This window comes from Delphinus delphis, chromosome X (assembly GCF_949987515.2).
Source record: "Delphinus delphis chromosome X, mDelDel1.2, whole genome shotgun sequence".
Classification (NCBI taxonomy): domain Eukaryota; kingdom Metazoa; phylum Chordata; class Mammalia; order Artiodactyla; family Delphinidae; genus Delphinus; species Delphinus delphis.
In genome coordinates, this window is record NC_082704.1 from 113,693,402 (window position 1) to 113,715,329 (window position 21,928).

Below are 21,928 nucleotides of genomic sequence, written 5' to 3' on the forward strand. Positions count from 1 at the left end.
AATCCAAGAACATGGTATATCTCTCTGCTTGTATCATCTTTAATTTCTTTCATCAGTGTCTTATAGTTTTCTGCATACAGGTCTTTTGTCTCCTTAGGTAGGTTTATTCCTAGATATTTTATTCTTTTTGTTGCAGTGGTAAATGGGAGTGTTTCCTTAATTTCTCTTTCAGATTTTTCATCATTAGTGGTTAGGAATGCAAGAGATTTCTGTGCATTAATTTTGTATCCTGCTACTTTACCAAATTCATTGATTAGCTCTAGTAGTTTTCTGGTAGCATCTTTAGGATTCTCTCTGTATAGTATCATGTTATCTGCAAGCAGTGACAGCTTTACTTCTTGTTTTCCGATTTGGATTCCTTTTATTTCTTTTTCTTCTCTGATTGCTGTGGCTAAAACTTCCAAAACTATGTTGAATAATAGTGGTCAGAGTGGACCACCTTGTTTTCTTCCTGATCTTAGAGGAAATGGTTTCAGTTTTTCACCATTAAGAACGATGCTGTGACAGGGCGCGAGAGAGGCATGGACATATATACACTAACAAACGTAAGGTAGATAGCTAGTGGGAAACAGCCGCATGGCACAGGGATATTGGCTCGGTGCTTTGTGACCGCCTGGAGGGGTGGGATAGGGAGGGTGGGAGGGAGGGAGACGCAAGAGGGAAGAGATATGGGAACATATGTATATGTATAACTGATTCACTTTGTTATAAAGCAGAAACTAACACACCATTGTAAAGCAATTATACCCTAATAAAGATGTTAAAAAAAAAAGAGAACAGTGCTGGCTGTGGGTTTGTCATATAGGCCTTTATTATGTTGAGGTAAGTTCCCTCTATGCCTACTTTCTGCAGGGTTTTTATCATAAATGGGTGTTGAATTTTGTCGAAAGCCTTTTCTGCATCTATTGAGATGATCATATGGTTTTTCTCCTTCAATTTGTTAATATGGTTTATCACATTGATTGATTTGCATATATTGAGGAATCCTTGCATTCCTGGGATAAACCCCACTCGATCATGGTGTATGATCCTTTTAATGTGCTGTTGGATTCTGTTTGCTAGTATTTTGTTGAGGATTTTTGCACCCATGTTCATCAGTGATATTGGTCTGTAGTTTTCTTTCTTTGTGACATCTTTGTCTGGTATTGGTATCAGGGTGATGGTGGCCTCCTAGAATGAGTTTGGGAGTGTTCCTCCCTCTGCTATATTTCGGAAGAGTTTGAGAAGGATAGGTGTTAGCTCTTCTCTAAATGTTTGATAGAATTCGCCTGTGAAGCCATCTGGTCCTGGGCTTTTGTTTGTTGGAAGATTTTTAATCACAGTTTCAATTTCAGTGCTTGTGATGGGTCTGTTCATATTTTCTATTTCTTCCTGGTTCAGTCTTGGAAGGTTGTGCTTTTCTAAGAATTTGTCCATTTCTTCCAGGTTGTCCATTTTATTGGCATAGAGTAGCTTGTAGTAATCTCTCATGGTCCTTTGTATTTCTGCAGTGTCAGTTGTTACTTCTCCTTTTTCATTTCTAATTCTGTTGATTTGAGTCTTCTCCCTTTTTTTCTTGATGAGTCTGGCTAATGGTTTATCAATTTTGTTTATCTTCTCAAAGTGAAAGAGTAAATATTTGTAAGAGTTTTTTTTTTAAGCCCACAGAGCTTTGAAAATCCACCTCATCTGTTTTCTAGCATAAAAGCATATTTTCCAGTTATCTATTATCATGAAACAAATGACCTGGAAACTGAGTGGCTTGAGACAACCATGTTTATCTGCTCACAAGTCTGTGGGTCTGGAAGTTGGGAAGCACACAGGTGGGTGTTCATGTCTTAGCCACGGGGCATCAGCTGGGGCAGCTGGGCCTGGAGGAGCCACTTCCTAGATGGCTTGTTTGTCTATATGTCTGGCGCCACAGTGTCCTTGGCCTCTGTCTCCTTCCTCACGTGGCGTTTCTTCCTCCAGGACCTCTCCTCCACATGGCGTGGGCTTCTCCCACAGAGCTGGTCTCAGAGTCCTCACTCTTCCTACATGGCAGCTGGTTTCCCAAAGGCAGGAAGCAGAAGCTGGCAGGCCATTTCAGAGCCACGCCCAGAAGTGGCACACTGCCCCTTCCACCATATTCCATCGGTCAGAGCAGCCAAAGGCCCTGCCTAGACTTAAGAGGAAGAGAAGTAAACTCCACTTGTGATGGGGGGAGTGTCAGGGTCACACTGAAGAAGAAGGCAAGTGTATATGGGAGATACTGTTGGAGCCATCTTAGGAAAATAGAATCTTCCAGAGGAGGAGAAATGATGACTCTGGTCAACAGTGTGTAGTCATGATGACTGCCAAGTCAAACTTCTCACCCAGACTTGAGGGGACAGACAGGCAACGCTTCCTAGAGGGAGTGATGTGGAAACTGAGAGCTGAAAGATGAATGGCGATAGGCCAGATCAGGGAGAAAGAAATGTCCAGGCAGAGGCACAGCAAGTTGACAAGAGAGTGAATGCACATTCGAGAGCCTAAAAAAGTTGAGCATAATGGCAAGAGGGGCTGCTGCTGTGTGTGTGTGTGTGTGTGTGTGTGTGTGTGTGTGTGTGTCTGTCTGTCTGTCTGTCTGTCCATCCTTGAGCAAGTGTCAGCATGCTGAGGGTGAGGCTGGGTTAACGACATCACAGGACTTTCTCTTGAGGGCAATGAAGGTTTTAGGCGGTTATTCCATTTCCCTGCGACGTGGAGAATGGCTTGGCTATCAGAGAAGATGGATGGTGGCAGTCAAAATGGGAAGCACTGGATATATTGCTACTTAAGAGAAATAGGAGCAGAATCCACAAGATTTCAAGGTGGAAGAGTGATATCCTGAGTTTCAGGCTCAGGCAATTGGCTAAACATTGAACTTTTTGGTAGGGAAGGCAGAAGTATTTACCCAGGTCTGCCAAGTGCCAGACAGAGAGCCCATGCTTCTATTTTCTTTGGAGACACCTGCAGACGTTAAGTAGAATGATGATGAGCAACAATATTATTTCATGGTACTTTTAAGGTTCACGTGTATTATCTCATTAGCTTTTTTAAAACTATTTTATTTATTTATGTTTGGCTGCATTGGGTCTTTATTGCTGCGCGCGGGCTTTCTCTAGTTGAGGCGAGCGGGGACTACTCTTCATTGCGGTGCGCGGGCTTCTCATTGCAGTGGCTTCTCTTGTTGCGCAGCTCAGGCTCTAGGTGCGTGGGCTTCAGTAGTTGTGGCGCGTGGGCCAGTAGTTGTGGCTCGCGGGCTCTAGAGCACAGGCTCAGCAGTTGTGGTGCATGTGCTCCGCGGCATATGGGATTTCCTGGACCAGGGTTCGAACCCATGTCCCCCGCGTTGGCGGGCGGGTTCTTAACCACTGCGCCACCAGGGGGACCCTCTCATTTAGCTTTCACTCATCGGAGTAAAGTGGGAAGGGGGGACTTGAGCCCCACTGACATATAAGGCATCAGGGGGAATGCCTACCGACTGTTGTCTTAAAGCAGGGGTCTGCAAACTAGGCCTGCAGCCAAGTCTGGCCCACTACCTCGTTTTTTTAGAGCCTGCGAGCTAACAGTGGTTTTTACACTTGTAAGTACTTGAACTAAAAAACCAAAAGGAGAGTAACACTTCCTGACAAGTGAAAATTACATGAAATTCAAATGTCAGTAGCCATAATTAAAGTTTTATTGAAACACAGCCACGCCCATTTACTTGTTGCCTCTGGCTGTTTTGTTGCTACAAAGACCAACTGGCTTGGTAGCCACAGAGAACACGTGCAAAATCGAAAACATTTACTATCCAGCACTTTCTTTCCTTCTTCAAAACCAGGCAGTGAGCTTTCTTGTATTTACAGAACAGAAACCCGCGGAGGCTTCTGCAACTCCGCACTCCCCTGGGAACTCTCCAATTCCCTCACCCCCTTGCAAGGAGAGAGCAGCAAGCAACTTATTTATGTAGCCAACAGTTGTGTAATGCTCAGCACCTGCCCAGCTCATTTCATTCTCATCACAACCCCATCAGGTGGTATTATCACCATGTCCATTTTACAATGGAGGAACCGGAGGCACAAAGAGGCTGAGCCATCTGCCCAAGGTCACACAGCTAGAAGTGGTGGAGGCAGGATTGAAACCCGTGCCGCCAAGCTCCTCGGATTGCGTGACCAGCGCACTCCAGGTACAGACAGGTGTCCTAGAAGGTCGACTGGGGCCTTCGCCCTGAACAGAACACCTGCCAGGTCCAACCCCCGCTCCCAGGGCCCAGCGCGCAGCTCTAGGGGGCGGGAGGGGCGTCGAGGTCAGGCGGGGGCGGGGGAGCGGCGGGGGGCGGAGCGAGAGGATCCGCGCGGCGGCGGACTGTCAATCAAGGAGTATCAACCCCGCCCAGGGCTCCAGAGACCCACACACTCCCGCCTCCCGCCTCCCGCCTCCCGCCTCCCGCCTCCCGCCTCCCGCCTCCCGCCTCCCGCCTCCCGCCTCCCGCCTCCCGCCTCCCGCCTCCCGCCTCCCGCCTCCCTGCGGCCGCCGGCAGCGAAGTGCTGAGTCACCGTGGGGCAGGTGCGCGGCGCCCTCCGAGCCCACCTTCCCCACGCCTCCCCCGCCGCACGGGCTGCAGCAGCCGCCCTCACCGGGCGGGACTACAGAACGCCCGCGGGGCCGGGCGGGTGCCGGCTATCAGTTAGCAGGACCCCGCCCTCTCCGGCCCGTCTCAGACTCCCAGGGGAATCTCCTAGGGAGATGGCCAGAGATGCTTAAATAGTCCTCTGCAATTGGGTGCAAGTGGTAGACAACTTTTCTTTCTGCAGACCACTTTGATCTGGTAAGTACCTCATCAGTGATTCACGTGCATAGAATTTAATTGTAGGAGTCTGGAAAGACCCAGAAATAGTCCAAATTGAGGGGGCGGGGCGTAAAATACCAGTACTTTCAAGATGGGTGTAGGTGGGTGATGACAGTTATGTACGGCGTGGAGGATTGAGCTCATTTTAGGTGCCCCACAGCCCAGCACCCAGTAAATATTTATTGATTGCCTGCCTCGGGGAGGGCACATTTAGGGTGAGCCTCGCTTGCCTGCCTGGAGGTCTTTGCCCCGCACAGTGCTCTGAGTAGCAGCAGCTCACGTTCTTAGAGCGCTGACTACACTCCTTTGCGGTAGGCAGTCTTATTACTCCTATTTCGCAGGTGGAAAAACTGAGGAACAGAGAGGCTTAGCAGTTGGCCTCAGGTCACACAGCTGGTACGTTGGTGAACTTGGGATGCAGACCCAGGCTGTGTGGCTCCAGAGTATGCTTCTTGCTGAAGCATCTCTCTTGGTTTGAGTGGGAATCTTTGAAGGAAAGGATTATACGCAGTTTGCAGAAGAGCGTTAGGAATTGCGGGTATTGTATGCAAGCATTTGAACTGGAAAGGGGGTTGATTATACCTGTTTTGTGATATGCCGTTGAGTAGGCTTTCGACCCACAAAGAGGAAACACTTTTGGATTGGGGCTGTGGATGGGGGCCGAAATACGGATAGCACTGTCAAGGGTGCCTCCTCCATGAGTTTCCTGTGCTCTACTTCACATGAAAGCTCCAAGATTTCTTGCTACTTAAGTTGACCCTGAGCTTCAGGGATAGATGGGTCTTTGAATTTGATGACCCTCAAAGATCCCTTTCAATGTCAAGGTCTTTGGCATGTTCAGGTGAGAGTCCCAGACCTGTTGTTTTTTCTCCGTGTTCCCTGTGTCGCCACACAGATCTCTCTCAGCTCAAGGTAGCACCTCCGTCATGGGGCAGCGCGGGGTGGGGGGGAGGTCGAGGGACTTCAATCATGTAAAGCAGGTAAAGTGAGCGTTCGAGGTCCTTAGTCAATGCCCAGCGGAGCTGTTATCACTAACCCTCGCCAAAGGTGGTCGTAGGACTACACCCGCTAAACATTGTAAATCATTAGTAGGGTGCTGGGGAGCTAGTTAGTACTCCCACGCGTTCACCATCATTATGCTTGTTTTAAAGCACCTAGCCCAGGTCTTGTGCAGAGTAAGCAATTTAACGATTGTAGCTGTTAATACTTGGGGCAGGTGTGAATTTCGTATCCTATATTTTATAGTCCTTGGGTGGTCCCTCCTTGATGATTTCTCTGTTTTGTTGTTCCTCCTCTTGCCCTCAGTCGTCTACAGCTCAGCCTCAGAACGCTCTCTTTTTAGCCTTGGGCATGGCGTGGTCCAAAAAGGTTACCCTCTCACCGCTCAGCCGTGAGCAGTCGGAAGGGGTTGGAGCGCGGGTCCGCAGAAGCATCGGCAGACCTGAGGTACGCTGGCTAGTTGGATGGCTGTTTCCTGCTTTTTAGCAGAAAGGACTGGTGGGACCCTGAGGATAAACTTGGGAAGAGAGGGCATGAGACAATCACGAGCCGCCCTGTTGGGTGCCTTGGGAACCAACTCTAAACTTAGCAATTGGGGTCCTCCCTGGAGCAGCCCCAGTCCCAAGGGGGTTTCTGTAATATGGATCCGGTGGTCCTGAGGTGAAACCTCTGTGCCCCTCTCTGCACACCCATGTCCCATCCTGGGTTTATCTGTCAGCCTCTGTGGGCACTTCACCAGGCTCACCCACGTGATACCCCCGGGTTTACATGCCCACAGGTCAAAGCACCAAGGAGAGACACTGGGGCCCCATCCCAAATTCCCAGGAGAGAGAATCCGACCGGCTCGGCTTGGGTCAGGTCTCTACCCTGGACCAGTCAGCCATTGCCAGGGATCTGAATTCTTAGAGAGACCCCTGAGACCCAACTTTGTGGACCTCTTGGTGGGAGGTAAGTGGGGGCTTCCCTCAGAGAAGGTGATTGTAGGTGAGGCAGATATCTTTCCACATTAGAGAGCAGTTTTATTTGAAAATTATGGGAGACATGAGACTTGGCGGAAAAGAAAATCTTATTCGCATAGAAAGGTCATCAAATGGTGGTTATCGCCCAAGGAATGCAGTGCCCAGCCCCAGATTCCAAAAACAGATTTCTTTTTATTGAGGTATGATCGACATATAACATTACTTTCAGGTGTACAACACAATGATTCAGTATTTGTATATATTGCAAAATGATCACGAGTCTAGTTAACTTCTGTCATCATACATAATTATTTTTCTCGTGATGAGAACTTTTAAGATCTACTCTCTTAGCAACTTTCAAATATGCAGTACAGTATTAACTATAGTCACCATGTTGTATATTCCATCCTCATGACTCATTTATTTTGTAACTTAAAGTTTGTACCTTTTGACCTCCTTCATCCATTTTGCTCACCCCACCCCCACATCTGGCAACCACCAGTCTGTTCTCTGTATCTATGAGCTTGTTTTTAGTTTCCACATATGAGATCATACAGTATTTGTGTTTCCCTCTCTGACTTATTTCACTCAGCAGAATGCCCTCAAGCTCCATCCATGTTGTTGCAAACAGCAAGATTTCATTCTTTTTTGTAGTTGAATAATATTCCGTTGTATATTTACACCACATTTTCTTTATCCGTTCATCTGTTGGTGGACACCTAGGTTGTTTCTATGTCTTGATTATTGTAAATGATGCTGCAATGAACATGGGGGAGCATACAGCTTTTCAAGTTAGTGTTTTCGTTTTCTTTGGATAAATACCCAGAAGTGAAATTGCTGGATCGTATGGTAGTTATACGTTTAATTTTGGGGGGAACTTCCATACTGTTTTCTATAGTGGCTGCACCAATTTACATTCCCACCAACAGTGCACGAAGGTTCTCTTTTCTCCACACACTCACCAACACTGTCATTTCTTGTCTTTTTGATAATAGCCTTCCTAATACATGTGAGGTGATATCTCAGTGTGGTTTTGATTTGCATTTCCCTAATTAGTGATGCTGAGCTTATCTTCCAAAAAATATTTTTGAATAAAGGAAGAAGTATATTAGGGAAATGGATTCTTTTTGAAAAGTGAGGCTGGTTTGTTCCTCTTCGTAAATTCTGCTCTGATATTCTCATACTCTTCCCACCGTTAGGTTCCTATTCATCTGAGAATGTCTCTTGAGGTCTGTCAAACATGGTTTTTCCGAAGGGACACACGCAGACAGGATTATTCTAAGGGCTAAATGCACAGTGGATGTTGGGAAGATGCAGGTGGGCATGGTGTCATTTTATACTAGGCCATATCGCCAACAGGGGAATTCGAATACCCATCAGCAAACCCACTATTGTATGTTGAGGGTAGCTAATACTTTAATTACTCCATCTGTCAGAAACACATCTGCTGAGGAGTTCTCAATTTTTCTGGTCTTGTGAACCCCTTTGGAGGTCTGCTGAAAACCATCAGTTCATTCTCAGAATAATGTTTTATCCATTCCTTCTCAGAAAAATGTTTTTTACTTTTATTTATTTTCTAATACATCTTTATCGGAGTATAATTGCCTCACAACACTGTGTTAGTTTCTGTTGCACAGCAAAGCCAATCAGCCATAGGCATACACATATCCCCTCCCTCTTGAGCCTCCCTCCCACCCTCCCTATCCCACCCCTCTAGGTCACCACAGAGCACCGAGCTGATCTCCCTGTGCTATGCTGCTGCTTCCCACCAGCCAACTATTTTATATTGGGTAGTGTATATACGTCGATGTTACTCTCACTTCACCCCAGCTTTGCTTTCCCACCCCATGTCAGCAAGTCCATTCTCTATGTCTACCTCTTTATTCCTGCCCTGCAACTAGGTTCATCAGTACCATTTTTTTTTTTTAGATTCCATATATATGTGTTAGCATACAGTATTTGTTTTTCTCATTTACTTCACTCTGTATGACAGACTCTAGGTCCATCCACCTCACTACAAATAACTCAGTTGCATTTCCTTTTATGGTTGAGTAATATTACATTGTATGTATGTGCCACATCTTCTTTATCCATTCATCTGTCGATGGACATTTAGGTTGGTTCCATGTCCTGGCTGTTGTAAATAGAGCTGCAATGAACATTGTGGTACATGACTCTTTTTGAATTATGGTTTTCTCAGGGTATATGCCCAGTAGTGGGATTGCTGGGTAGTTTGGTAGTTCTATTTTTAGTTTTCTAAGGAACCTCGATACTGTTTTCCATAGTGGTTGTATCAATTTACATTCCCACCGACAGTGTAGGAGGGTTTCCTTTTCTCCACAGCCTCTCCAGCATTTATTGTTTCTAGCTTTTTTGATAATGGCCATTCTGACCTTCATGAGGTGATACCCCATTGTAGTTTTGATTTGAATTTCTCTAATAATTAGTGATGATGAGCATCTTTTCATGTGCCTCTTGGCCATCTCTAAGTCTTCCTTGGTGAAATGTCTATTTAGGTCTTCCGCCCATTTTTTAACTGGATTGTTTGTTTTTTTGATATTGAGCTCCATGAGCTGTTTGTGTATTTTAGAGATTAATCCTTTGTTGTTTCATTTGCAAATATTTTCTCCCATTTTGAGGGTTGTCTTTTTGTCTTGTTCATGTTTTAATTTGATGTGCAAAAGCTTTTAAGTTTAATTATGTCCCATTTATTTGTTTTAATTTCTGTTACTCTAGGAGATGGGTCAAAAAGGATCTTGCTGTGATTTATGTGAAAGAGTGTTCTTCCTATGTTTTCCTCTAAGAGTTTTATAGTGTCCAGTCTTACATTTAGGTCTCTAATCCATTTTGAGTTTATTTTTGTGTATGGTGTTAGGGAGTGTTCTAATTTCATTCTTTTACATGTAGCTGTCCAGTTTTCCCAGCACCACTTATTGAAGAAACTGTCTTTTCTCCATTGTATATCCTTGCCTCATTTGTCATAGATTAGTTGACCATAGGTGTGTGGGTTTATCTCTGGGCTTTCTATCCTGTTCCATTGATCTATATTTTTGTTGTTGTGCCAATACCATATTGTCTTGATTACTGTAGCTTTGTAGTATAGTCTGAAGTCAGAGAGTCAGATTCCTCCAGCTCTGTTTTTTTCCCTCAAGACTGCTTTGGCTATTAGGGGTCTTTTGTGTCTCCATACAAATTTTAAGATTTTTTGTTCTAGTTCTGTAAAAAATGCCGTTGGTAATTTGATAGGGATTGCATTGAATCTGTAGATTGCTTTGGGTAGTATAGTCATTTTACTATAGTCAACATACAATATTGATTCTTCCAATCTAGGAACACGGTCTCTCTCTCCATCTGTTTATATCATCTTTAATTTCGTTCATCAGTGTCTTAGAGTTTTCTGCATACATGTCTTTTGTCTCCCTAGGGAGGTTTATTCCTCGGTATTTTATTCTTTGTGTTGCAGTGGTAAATGGGAGTGTTTCCTTAATTTCTCTTTCAGGTTTTTCATCATTAGTGTATAGGAATGCAAGAGATTTCTGTGCGTCAATTTTGTATCCTGCAACTTTACCAAATTCACTGATTAGCTCTAGTAGTTTTCTGGTGGCATCTTTAGGATTCTGTATGTATAGTATCATATCATCTGCAAACAGTGACAGTTTTACTTCTTCTTTTCCAAATTGTATCCCTTTTATTTATTTTTCTTCTCTGACTGCTGTGGCTAGGACTTCCAAAATTGTGTTGAATAATAATAGTGGCAAGAGTGGACATCCTTGTCTTGTTCCTGATCCTAGAGGAAATGTTTTCAGTTTTTCACCATTGAGAATGATGTTTGCTGTGGGTTTGTTGTATATGGCCTTTATTTTGTTGAGGTAGGTTCCCTCTGTGCCCATTTTCTGGAGAGTTTTTATCATAAATGGGTGTTGAATTTTGTCAAAAGCTTTTTCTGCATCTATTGAGATGTTATGGTTTTTATTCTTCAATTTGTTAATATGGTGTATCACATTGATTGATTTGCATACATTGAAGAATCCTTGCATCCCTGGGATAAATCCCACTTGATCATGGTGTATGATCCTTTTATTGTGTTTTTGGATTCTATTTGCTAGTGTTTTGTTGAGGATTTTTGCATCTATATTCATCAGTGATATTGGTCTGTAATTTTCTTTTTTTGTAGTATCTTTGTCTGGTTTTGGTATCAGGGTGATGGTGGCCTCATAGAATGAGTTTGGGAGTGTTCCTTCCTCTGAAATTTTTTGGAAGAGTTTGAGAAGGATGGGTGTTAGCTTTTCTCTAAATGTTTGAAAGAATTCACCTGTGAAGCCATGTGATCCTGGACTTTTGTTTGTTGGAAGATTTTTAATCACAGTTTCGATTTCTTTCTTGTGATTGGTCTGTTCCTATTTTCTATTTCTTCCTGGTTCAGTCTTGGAAGGTTATACCTTTCTAAGAATTTGTCCATTTCTTCCAGGTTGTCCATTTTATTGGCATAGAGTTGCTTGTAGTAGTCTCATAGGATGCGCTGTATTTCTGCCGTGTCTGTTGTAACTTCTCCTTTTTAATTTCTAATTTTATTCATTTGAGTCCTCTCCCTCTTCTTCATCATGAGTCTGGCTAATGGTTTATCAATTTCATTTATCTTCTCAAAGAACCAGCTTTTAGGTTTGTTGATCTTTGCTATTGTTTTCTTTGTTTCCATTTCATTTATTTCTGCTCTGATCTTTATGATTTCTTTCCTTGTACTAACTTTGGGTTTTGTTTATTCTTCTTCTCTAGTTCCTTTAGGTGTAACGTTAGATTGTTTATTTAAGATTTTTCTTGTTTCTTGAGGTAGGCTTGTATAGCTATAAACTTCCCTCTTAGAACTGCTTTTGCTGCATCCCATAGGTTTTGGATCGTCGTGTTTTCATTGTCATTTGTCTCCAGGTATTTTTTGATTTCCCCTTTGATTTCTTCAGTGATCTCTTGGTTATTTAGTAATGTATTGTTTAGCCTCCTTGTATTTGTGTTTTTTACAGTTTTTTTTCCCTGTAATTGATTTCCAATCTCATAGCATTTTGGTCAGAAAAGATGCTTGATACGATTTCAGTTTTCTTAAATTTACTGAGGCTTGCTTTGTGACCCAGGATGTGATCTGTCCTGGAGAATGTTCCATGTGCACTTGAGAAGAAAGTGTATTCTGCCACTTTTGGTGGAATGTTGTATAATTTTCGATTAGATCTGTCTGTTGTGTCATTTAAAGCTTGTGTTTCCTTATTTATTTTCTGTTTGGATGATCTGTCCATTGGCGTAAGTGGGGTGTTAAAGTCCCGTACTATTATTTTGTTACTGTCAATTTCCCCTTTCATGGCTGTTAGCATTTGCCTTATGTATTGAGGTGCTCCTATGTTGGATGCATAAACATTTATAATTGTTATATCTTCTTCTGGGATTGATCCCTTGATCATTATGTAGTGTCCTTCTTTGTCTCTTGTAACAGTCTTTATGTTAAAGTCTATTTTATCTGATACGAGTATTGCTACTCCAGCTTTCTTTTGATTTCCATTTGCATGGAATATCTTTTTCCATCCCTTTGCTTTCAGTCTGTATGTGTCCCTAGATCTGAAGTGGGTCTCTTGTAGACAGCGTATATATATGGGTCTTGTTTTTGTATCCATTAAGCCAGCCTGTGTCTTTTGGTTGGGGCATTTAATCCATTTACATTCAAAGTTATTATCGATATGTATGTTCCTGTTACCATTTTTTAATTGTTTTTGGTTTGTTTTTGTGGGTCTTTTTCTTCTCCTGTGTTTCCTGCTTAGAGAAGTTTCTTTAGCATTTGTTGTAAAGCTGGTTTGGTGGTGCTGAATTCTCTTAGCTTTTGTTTGTCTGAAAAGCTTTTGACTTCTCCATTGAATCTGAAAGATCCTTGCTGGGTAGAGTATTCTTGGTTGTAGGTTTTTCCCTTTCATCAGTTTAAATATGTCCTGCCTCTCCCTTCTGGCTTGCACAGTTTCTGCTGAAAGATCAGCTGTTAACCTTATGGGGATTCCCTTGTATGTTATTTGTTGCTCTTCCCTTGCTGCTTTTAATATTTTTTCTTTGTATTTAATTTTTGATAGTTTGATTAATATGTGTCTTGTCGTGTTTCTCCTTGAATTTATTCTGTATGGGATTCTCTGCACTTCCTGGACTTGATTGACTATTTCCTTCCCCTAACATGTTAGGGAAGTTTGCAACTATTATCTCTTCAAAAATTTCCTGGTCCCTTTCTGTTTCTCTTCTTCTTCTGGGACCCCCTATAATTCGAATGTTGGTGCGTTTAATGTTGTCCCAGAGGTCTCTGAGACTGTCTTCAATGCTTTTCATTCTTTTTTCTTTATTCTGCTCCTCAGCAGTTATTTCCACCATTTTGTCTTCCAGCTCACTTTTTCGTTCTTCTGCCTCTGTTATTGATTCCTTCTAGTGTATTTTTCATTTTGGTTATTGTGTTGTTCATCTCTGTTTGTTTGTTCTTTAGTTCTTCTAGACCTTTGTTAAACATTTCTTGTGCTTTCTCAGTCCGTGCTTCCATTCTGTTTCCGAGATTCTGGATCATCTTTACTATCGTTACTCTGAATTCTTCTTCAGGTAGATTGCCTATTTCCTCTTCATTTATTTGGTCTTGCAGGTTTTTACCTTTCTCCTTCGTCTGTGACATATTTTTTTGCTGTCTCATTTTTTTTTTATGAGTGGGATTGTGTTCCTGTTTTACTGGTTGTTTGGCCTGATGCTTTCCACACTGGAGTTTGTAGGCTATTGGGTAGAGCTGGGTGTTGGTGCTGAGATGAGGAATTCTGTGAGGCCTCACTCTGATGAATATTCCCTGGGGTCTGAGGTTCTCTGTTAGTCCAGTGGATTGGACTCAGAGCTCCCACCACAGGAGCTTCCGCCTGACCCCAGGCTTGCGAATCAAGATCCCGCAAGCTGCGTGGGGCAGCAAAAAAAGAACAATGACAAAGTAAAAGGTAAAATTAGACTAGGAAGCTAACAGATATGTTAGAAAGACTGTAAAAATAAAAATATAGATGAATCAACAGCTGGAAGGTAAATCAGTACCACAATAGTAAAAAAGAGGAGGTGGGAGAAGAAAAAAAAAAAGGCAGGGTGGGGGGAAGGCCTTAGCTGTGGAGGGCAGGGCCTAAGCAAGGGCAAAGTTTGGGTGGTGGGCGGGGCCAATGCTCAGGACCCACAGGGCTGGAAAAGGCCCTGGGGGCTGTGTGGGGTGGGGCTTAGGCATGGTATTACATACAAAGGAAAACCTTTGTATTGAAATATGGTTAGCAAAATATTACAGAACAAATCTGTAAGCTAGTAACTTAAATAACAACTCTAGTGACATTCAATAAGGAGATCTGGTGGCAGTTCTCATAACTACCTAATTTCAAATCTGTGAGGGGCATGAACAGTAGTTCGGTATACCTGCAACAGCTACGATGTGATATGAAAGGAGCTTTGATTTCGGTTGGGGGCAAAGTCACAGGTCCTGGTAAATTACTGTGGTTCTTTGACTACGTCCATAATTAAAGGCAATGTTACATTTTACTTTGGAGCTGGGTGGTGGTGACTTGTTGCGCACCAGCGTGAATGTACTTCATGCCACTAAACTGTATACTTACAAGCGGTTAAAACGGTAAATTCCATGTTATGTTTGTTTTACTACAAAAAAATTCAGAAGAAAAAAATTTCCAGTTAGAGGTTAGTGAAAACAAAAATGTGTGTGTGTGTGTGTGTGTTTGTTTTTTTCCCCCAGCCAAGTTTACCTGAATTGTATCCATGGTTCCCAGTTAAGAGTCCCTGGCTGGGCTTCCCTGGTGGCACAGTGGTTGAGAGTCCACTTGCCGATGCAGGGGACGCGGGTTCATGCCCCGGTTCGGGAAGATCCCACATGCCGCAGAGCGGCTGGGCCTGTGGGCCATGGCCGCTGAGCCTGCGCGTCTGGAGCCTGTGCTCCGCAACGGGAGAGGCCCCGCGTACCGCAAAAAAAAAAAAAAAAAAAGAGTCCCTGGCTGAAAACCTATGCTTTAAAGACCTCTGCATTTTACTAATGCCATGCCCCAGGTGTGCCTCTACCCTCAAGAAAAATAAATGGATAGGAATCATTCCTAATGCCATCACTCTGGTTTAATCACTGTTAAGACAAAGCGTGTTTCCTTTTGTCTGTGTGTAGTTAAATATTTTAGTTGTACAGAATAAAGAATTTTGTGTCCTTAGTTTTTCATTTAAGAGGGTAGCAAAAGGACTTCCCATGTTATTATAAATTCTTCGTAAACACCATTTAAGTAGTTATGACATATTCCAGTGTATGAGCATACCATTATTCTCTTACTCCTGGCCCTACATTTTTTATTTTTTAATTTTTAAAAAAATTTTTATTGAAGGATAGTTGATTTACAATGTGTTAATTACTGCTCTGCAGCAAAGTGATTCAGTTACACATACATATATATATATATATATTCTTTTTTTATATTCTTTTCCATTATGGTTTATCATAGGATATTGAATATAGTTCCCTGTGCTATGTTGTAGGACCTTGTTGTTTATCCATTCTGTATATATAAAACCTTACATCTGCTAACCCCGACCTCCTCCCCCTTGGCAACCACCAGTCTCTTAACTATGTCCGTGATTCTGTTTCTATTTCATAGACAGGTTCATTTGTGTCATATTTTAGATTCCACGTGTAAGTGGAATCATGATATTTGTCTTTCTTGGTCTGATTTACTTCACTTAGTATGATAATCTCTAGGTCCACCCATGTTGCTGCAAATGGCATTATTTCATTATTTTTAATGGCTGAGTAATATTCCCTTGTATGTATGTACCACATCTTTATCCATTCATCTGTCGAGGGACGTTTATGGCAACTCTGTTTTTAGTTTTCAGAGGAACCTCCATACTGTTTTCCACAGTGGCTGCACCAGCTTACGTTCCCACCAACAGTGTAGGAGGGTTCCCTTTTCTCCACACCCTCTCCAGCATTTATTATTTGTAGATTTTTTGATGATGCTGGCCCTGCATTTGACCATTTAGATTGTTACCCTATTTGTTAGCACTCCGCACACTGCCAGCTTGCCAGAAAGATGGACCCCAACCCTCCCATCAGCAGAGGAGGAAAGCATCACTCTCACTTCAAGGTGGTTACTTTTCAAACTTTTTGCACCAAGGCTCTGTCAGTAGAAAATAAAATCTCATAAGAAATCTGGAGCCCAGAGCTATTTTAGTGTAGAATTTACAACAGTGTTTGATGTTAGTGGCCCTAGGTGACACATTCCCTGTGACTGTAAATGTGGAGGTGGAGGAATTCACAGTGCTCTTTCGGTGATGAATGGTAAACAGGATGGAGTTGGGCTGCCTGGCACCTTCCATTAAAGTTGTGTGTGGGCCGGGACAGCCCCAAGCTGGAATTGAAATGATCGCACAGCATGATGCTGACGGGTGGTTCCTCTATGCTTCCAGCAGGAGGGAAACCCACCCATCACCTGCATTTGCCTCTATGCCCCACTTCCCCTTCCACCAGACAGTCCTTGCTGATGTGATTTTCCTTGGACCACTGTCATGCAGTGACACCTCAGAGATGTTGCGGGTTCCATTCCAGGCCACTGCAATAAAGCGAATATTGCAGTAAAGCAGGTCACGTGATTATCTTGGTTTCTCAGTGCATACAGAAATTACTTAACGTTTAAACTATACTATAGTCTACTAAGTGTGCGATAGCATTGTGTCCAAAAAAACAATGTACACACCTTAATTAAAAAAATACTTTATTGCTAAAAAATGTGAACTGTTATCTGAGCCTTCAGTGAGTTGTAGTGGTAACGTCAAAAATCACTGATCACAGATCACCATAACGAATAGAATAACAGTGGAAAAGTGTGAAATATTGTGAGAATTACCAAAGTGTGACACAGAGATACAAAGTGAGCAAACGCTGTTGGAAAAATGCCACCGATAGACACTTGACGCAGGGCTGCCACAAACCTTCAATTTGTAAAAACCACAATATCTGCAAAGCGCAATACCTCTAAGTGCAATAAAACAAGGTATGCCTGTATATGTTTTTTATTAGGAAGAATTTCTAACGTAGAAAAGTAGAAAATAGTATAATGACTCTCCAGGTACCCAGCATCCACAGTGATCAACTCATGGGCAGTCTTGTTTCCAATCTTGGTCCCCATCCATTTCTTCCGTCAGAGTATTTTGAAGTGAATCATTTCATTTCATTCAGAAATATTTCAGTTTTTACTTAAAAAATATAACTGTAATCCCATTATCACAGTTAAAATTGTAAGAGTCTCTTAATATCAAACCACCTTGGTCCTAGTTGATGCAGGACTTGTAGATGGCGCTCTCCATTAGCAGTGTCTCTAGACCTTGAGTCAAGGTAGAGGAGCACAGAGTCACAGGTCAAGTCCATTCAAGGCCATATTTCGACCTCAGTCTGGACTACGTGTTGGCAGTTTCCTTCTACCTTCTCATTGTTACCCTCAGGCTCCAGTCTAGAGGCTGAGTTAGGCCCAGGGGATAGTCTGAGGTGTTGGGAGTCTACCTTTGGGGGCCTCTGCCTTTTTTTGCTGCCATATTATCTTGATGTAGCCTGGCCTTTGGTCAGGTGTTGGGAGGGTTGCGGGGGTCCTCTCCGGAGACAATTTAAAAGAAGAAAAAATAATGTAAAAAACAGGCATTGCCCTTATATCAGTTAGGTTAGGCTCAGTTGTGTATAACAGAAAGCATCTTCCGAAACCAGTGGTTTATGTATGTAAGGATTTGTGTTTCTCTTTTGAAAATCCAAAAGTAGGTGGTCCAGGGTGGGCCTGGAAGCTTCACACTTACCAGAGACCCATGCTCGTTCTATCTTAGTTCATCCTTCTTACTGCATTCTTACTGTATCCCGTTATGGTCCAAGACGCTGTCAGAGCAGTAGCAACCATTTGCCCTTGGGAGCAGAAAGGAGGAAGGAGGGGAAAGGCAAAACGATATATGCCAGCTGTCTATCTCCTTTTGTAAGGGATTTCCCTAAAAGTCCCACCCAGTTCCTCTCATTAGCCAGATTTGGTCATATGACCACACCTACCTACAAGGGAAGCTAGGGACCTAGCACAAGTACCACTTGGGATGTTGGTGGAGTACCTTCTGTGTACACAGAATTATTCTAGATTCAGTGGAGCATCATAGAAAAGCATAACGTTGGCCCTGTCCCCAAGGAAGTGATATTCCTGGTTACTTCCGGTGCTTCCTGATTTCAGTAAAATGCCAGGCTGCTGAAGCTTTGTTACAGGAGCACCACAGGCCGGAGGGGTGGTGGCCACAGGTTTCAGCTGGCCTTCTCAAGAGATCCAAAGAAATAGCTTGGAAGCTGCCAGCCGAAGGTGGCAGCTAAAAGATTTGGAAGTGTTTGAAGGAAAGGAAATTCTCATATCGTTCAAAAACTTTGAAAGATCATCAGTTTACTGAGTTGGGGACCAAGTCAAGACATTTAAAAAAGTCAGAGTTCTTATATATCTCAGAGCTTGTCTTGCAGATAACAGGTGTCTCTCTAACATGTTCTTGGATACATGCTGACTGTTTAGAGAATGTGAGGAACTTTGGTGAGGGCTAATACCTAACCTGCAAATAACACTTTAGGACAATAGTCTGATGCAGATACTCTTGCTTGTCGGAGGAAGAGTGTCTCTTACACACGTGCCCCATCCTTTAGCCAGATAAACAGTTCATCCCTCTGACTTTCACCACATCCAGCCCCCTGGCTTCTGCAGGCTTCTTGTGCTGCCTTTCTTTGTGTGTGTGTCCATATGTCATGGACTGGTGACAGAAGGGTTGGATATGTGATCCAGATGTCACAAATAGGACTTTCCAAACAATGAATACCTACTGGTCTCTTAAGTGGCAGATGGTGATGAGGGTAGTACTGGAAAGAGGGAACCTCTTCTTTCCATGATTTAGTTAACAGCAGGACATATTTGCTCATAGGAAACTGATCCCAAGAAGCAATGCACATCTCTTGATCTCATCTTTACCCACATTTTAATACCATAGAACCACAATAATGTAGAAGTAAAAAGCCATCTTGAGGCTCTAGACCCTTTGTTTGGCAAGTAGTTGTGTTTCAGAGATTTATGGAACTGGTACAACGTAACAGATCCACCCATCTATGTAGAGCCTGCCCTGCTTTAGGCTCTGGACCAGGTGTTCTCCATTCATTGTTTCCAGGCCTTCAAGCTGTGTATTATCCTGTGAGAAGAAGCAGTGTATAATAAGGTATGAGAATTTTCAGCCTCTCCTCCTCCCAACCCCAGTTCCATTCCTGGGCTTTCACTGAGCTGAAATGGAATTATGAGAGACAGGATGAGACCGAGAGGATCTGAGATCTGATTTTCACTGGAAAGGACAGAGAATTACTGGTGGGAGAGAAAAGAATAAATTCAGAAGGTGAGGGGGAGAAGGAGAAAAGGGAAGAGCTGCCTCCACATGGGTGGAGGAGATTTGAAGGGTTAGAGTGAGAGACGATGGAAATATTGGAGACATTTATTGGAGAGGAGGAGGGCTGATTTGAAATCTTTAAGCCGAAGCCCCTTTTGGCATTTTTGAGAGACTTCAATAGATATTTGAATTGTTTTCCAGTTACTTTTAAATATTGGACTGGATGAAACACTGGGCTAAGATGGGTTACAAAGTGGCCCAGCTATATATGGCTTACAGCCCGTATTTTAAAGTGAAGAAATTGAGACTTGATTAGGCTAAAAAACTTGTAGTAACTTGTTGAATGTGTGTGCGTGTGTGTGTATGTACTATGTGTGTTACATGTGTGTGCAAGTGTGTATGCATATTTTTTCCACAGAAAGTGAAAATAAGAGTCAAGACAAGAGACAGGGAGGGTTTGGTACCTTCATTTCCAGCAATAGGACAGAGTAGATACCCTGAAACAAAGAAGCAAACAAACAAATAAATAACCTAAAAATTAATTAGCTGAGCTGGCAGGAAGTTAGAGCAATTCTTAGAGTCTAAAAACAATGAGGAAGAAAGAAAAAATAGGAAATCTGAGTAGTTTCATAGCTAGTAGGGTAATTGAATCAGTATTTTGAAAGTTTATTACAAAGCAACAGGTCCAGATGTTAGACAGATTTTACCAGATATTTAAGGTACAGATAATTCCACTAATACACAAACACCAGGAGATGAAGCTCCAGGGGGTCCTCAAATCACGTTATGAAGTCCCGTTACCTTGCTATCAAGACCAGGCAAGGACAGCAAATGAAGGGATAATTGCATCTCGTTTAGAAACATTTTTGCAGGACTCATAAGCAAAATATTAACCAACCAAATACAGCAATGTATAAAAAGGTATTATGTCATGACCAAGTTTGGATTGTCTGAAGAAAGCAAATTTGGTTTAATGTTGGAAAATCTATTTATATAACTTACCAACACTAAGAGATTAAAGGAGAAAAAACATATAATGTCTCAATCAGTGCAGAAAGCGCATTCACTGGAAGTCAGCATCCATTTATGCTAAAGAAAAAATCAGTAAACTAGAAATAAAAGGGAAATTCCTTAACATTATGATAGGAATCTACAGAAAACCCACATTAAACAACCTGCTTACCAGTGAAACTTTAAAAAGCAATCTGTGTAACATTAGGGACTAGGCAAGGTTGCCTATTACCATCTATTCTACTCAGCATCCTTGTAGAGGGGCCAGCTTGAAAGAAGACAGAAAAAGAAATAGAAAGTATAAGGGTTGAAAATAAAGGGCGGAAAACAGTTATTTGCTGATGGCTGTTGGTTGGAATATTACTCCCAAATATTCACTCCCTCCCTGTAATAGATTATACACTCCCACCCACTTTTGGGTGCATTACCCATGAGTCCACAGGGCGGGTTTAAGTGCCCTCCTGTCTGCCTTTGGGCTCGACCACGTCACGTGCTTTGACCAATGGGACAGTGTAACTGGGATTGTGCACCATTTGGCTCCTGCCCTTGGCTATGAGAACAGCACGTCCTAGAGAGTGGCCACTGTTTCATCTTGGGACCCAGAATGAGAAGACATGTAGAGGCCAGCCTGGCCCAGCAAAACCCAGAGAAATGGCAGCCTGCCTCAGCTTTAATCTAATGCAAGCAAAAAATCCTTTGTGAACTATTGGCCAAAAGCTTATTGATAAATATACTGGTGATGAATGTCTGCAAAGAAAACCCAAAGGAAGCTACAGATGAATTATTAAAATTAATAAGAGCTTAGCAGTGTTCAAAATCGCCTTTGTATTCACGTTTCTTTCTTTTTCTTTTCTTTTTTTTTTTTTTTTTAACATTTTTTGGCTGCACCGCGTGGCTTGCAGGGTCTTAGTTCCCTGACCAGGGATTGAACCCGTGCCCCCTGCAGTGAAAGCACGGAGTGTTAACCACTTACCACCAGGGAAGTCCCTCTATTCACATTTCTAATCCCCAGCAGCAGACTGTTCAAAAACATTAGTTAAAAATGCTGTTTACATTCCTGTAGCTTTGTGATATAGTTTGAAATCAGGGAGTGTGATGCCTCCAGCTTGGTTCTATTCAGGGTCTTATGTGGTTCCGTACCCACTTTAGGATTGTTTGTTCTATTTCTATGAAGAATGTTATTGGGATTTTAATAGGGATTGTATTGAATACTTTGGGTAATATAGGCATTTTAACAATATTAATTCTTCCAGGACATGAGCACAGAATGTATTTCCTTTTATTTGTGTCATCTGCACTTCGTTTCGTCAGTGTCTTATAGTTTTTAGTGTATAGGTCTTTCACCTCCTTGGATAATTTATTCCTAGGAATTTTATTCTTTTTGATGCAATTGTAAATGGGATTTTTTTTAAATTTCTCTTTCTAATAGTTTGTTGTTAGTACATAGAAACTGAACAGGTTATGGTAGTGCATATCTGAAAGTTGCTAAGAGAGTACCTTTGTGTAGTGACAGATGGTAATTAGACTTAGTGTGGTGATCATTTTGCAGTATTTACAAATATCAAATCATTACCTTCGGGGCTTCCCTGGTGGTGCAGTGGTTGAGAGTCCGCCTGCCGATGCAGGGGACACGGGTTCGTGCCCCGGTCCGGGAGGATCCCACATGCTGTGGAGCGGCTGGGTCCGTGAGCCATGGCCGCTGAGCCTG

At 42.6% G+C, this 21,928-nt stretch overlaps 1 protein-coding gene across 1 annotated transcript in view; it reads left to right on the plus strand.

Moving 5' to 3' along the window:
- Window positions 1-4,516: 4,516 nt before the first annotated feature.
- Window positions 4,517-21,928, plus strand: part of PIR (pirin) — a 95,732-nt gene continuing 78,320 nt past the window's right edge. The window contains exons 1-2 of the mRNA XM_060002671.1: window positions 4,517-4,792; window positions 6,119-6,259. Coding sequence (XP_059858654.1) covers window positions 6,164-6,259 — 96 coding nt within the window. The 5' untranslated portion in view covers window positions 4,517-4,792; window positions 6,119-6,163. The remainder of the gene's footprint in view (window positions 4,793-6,118; window positions 6,260-21,928) is intronic.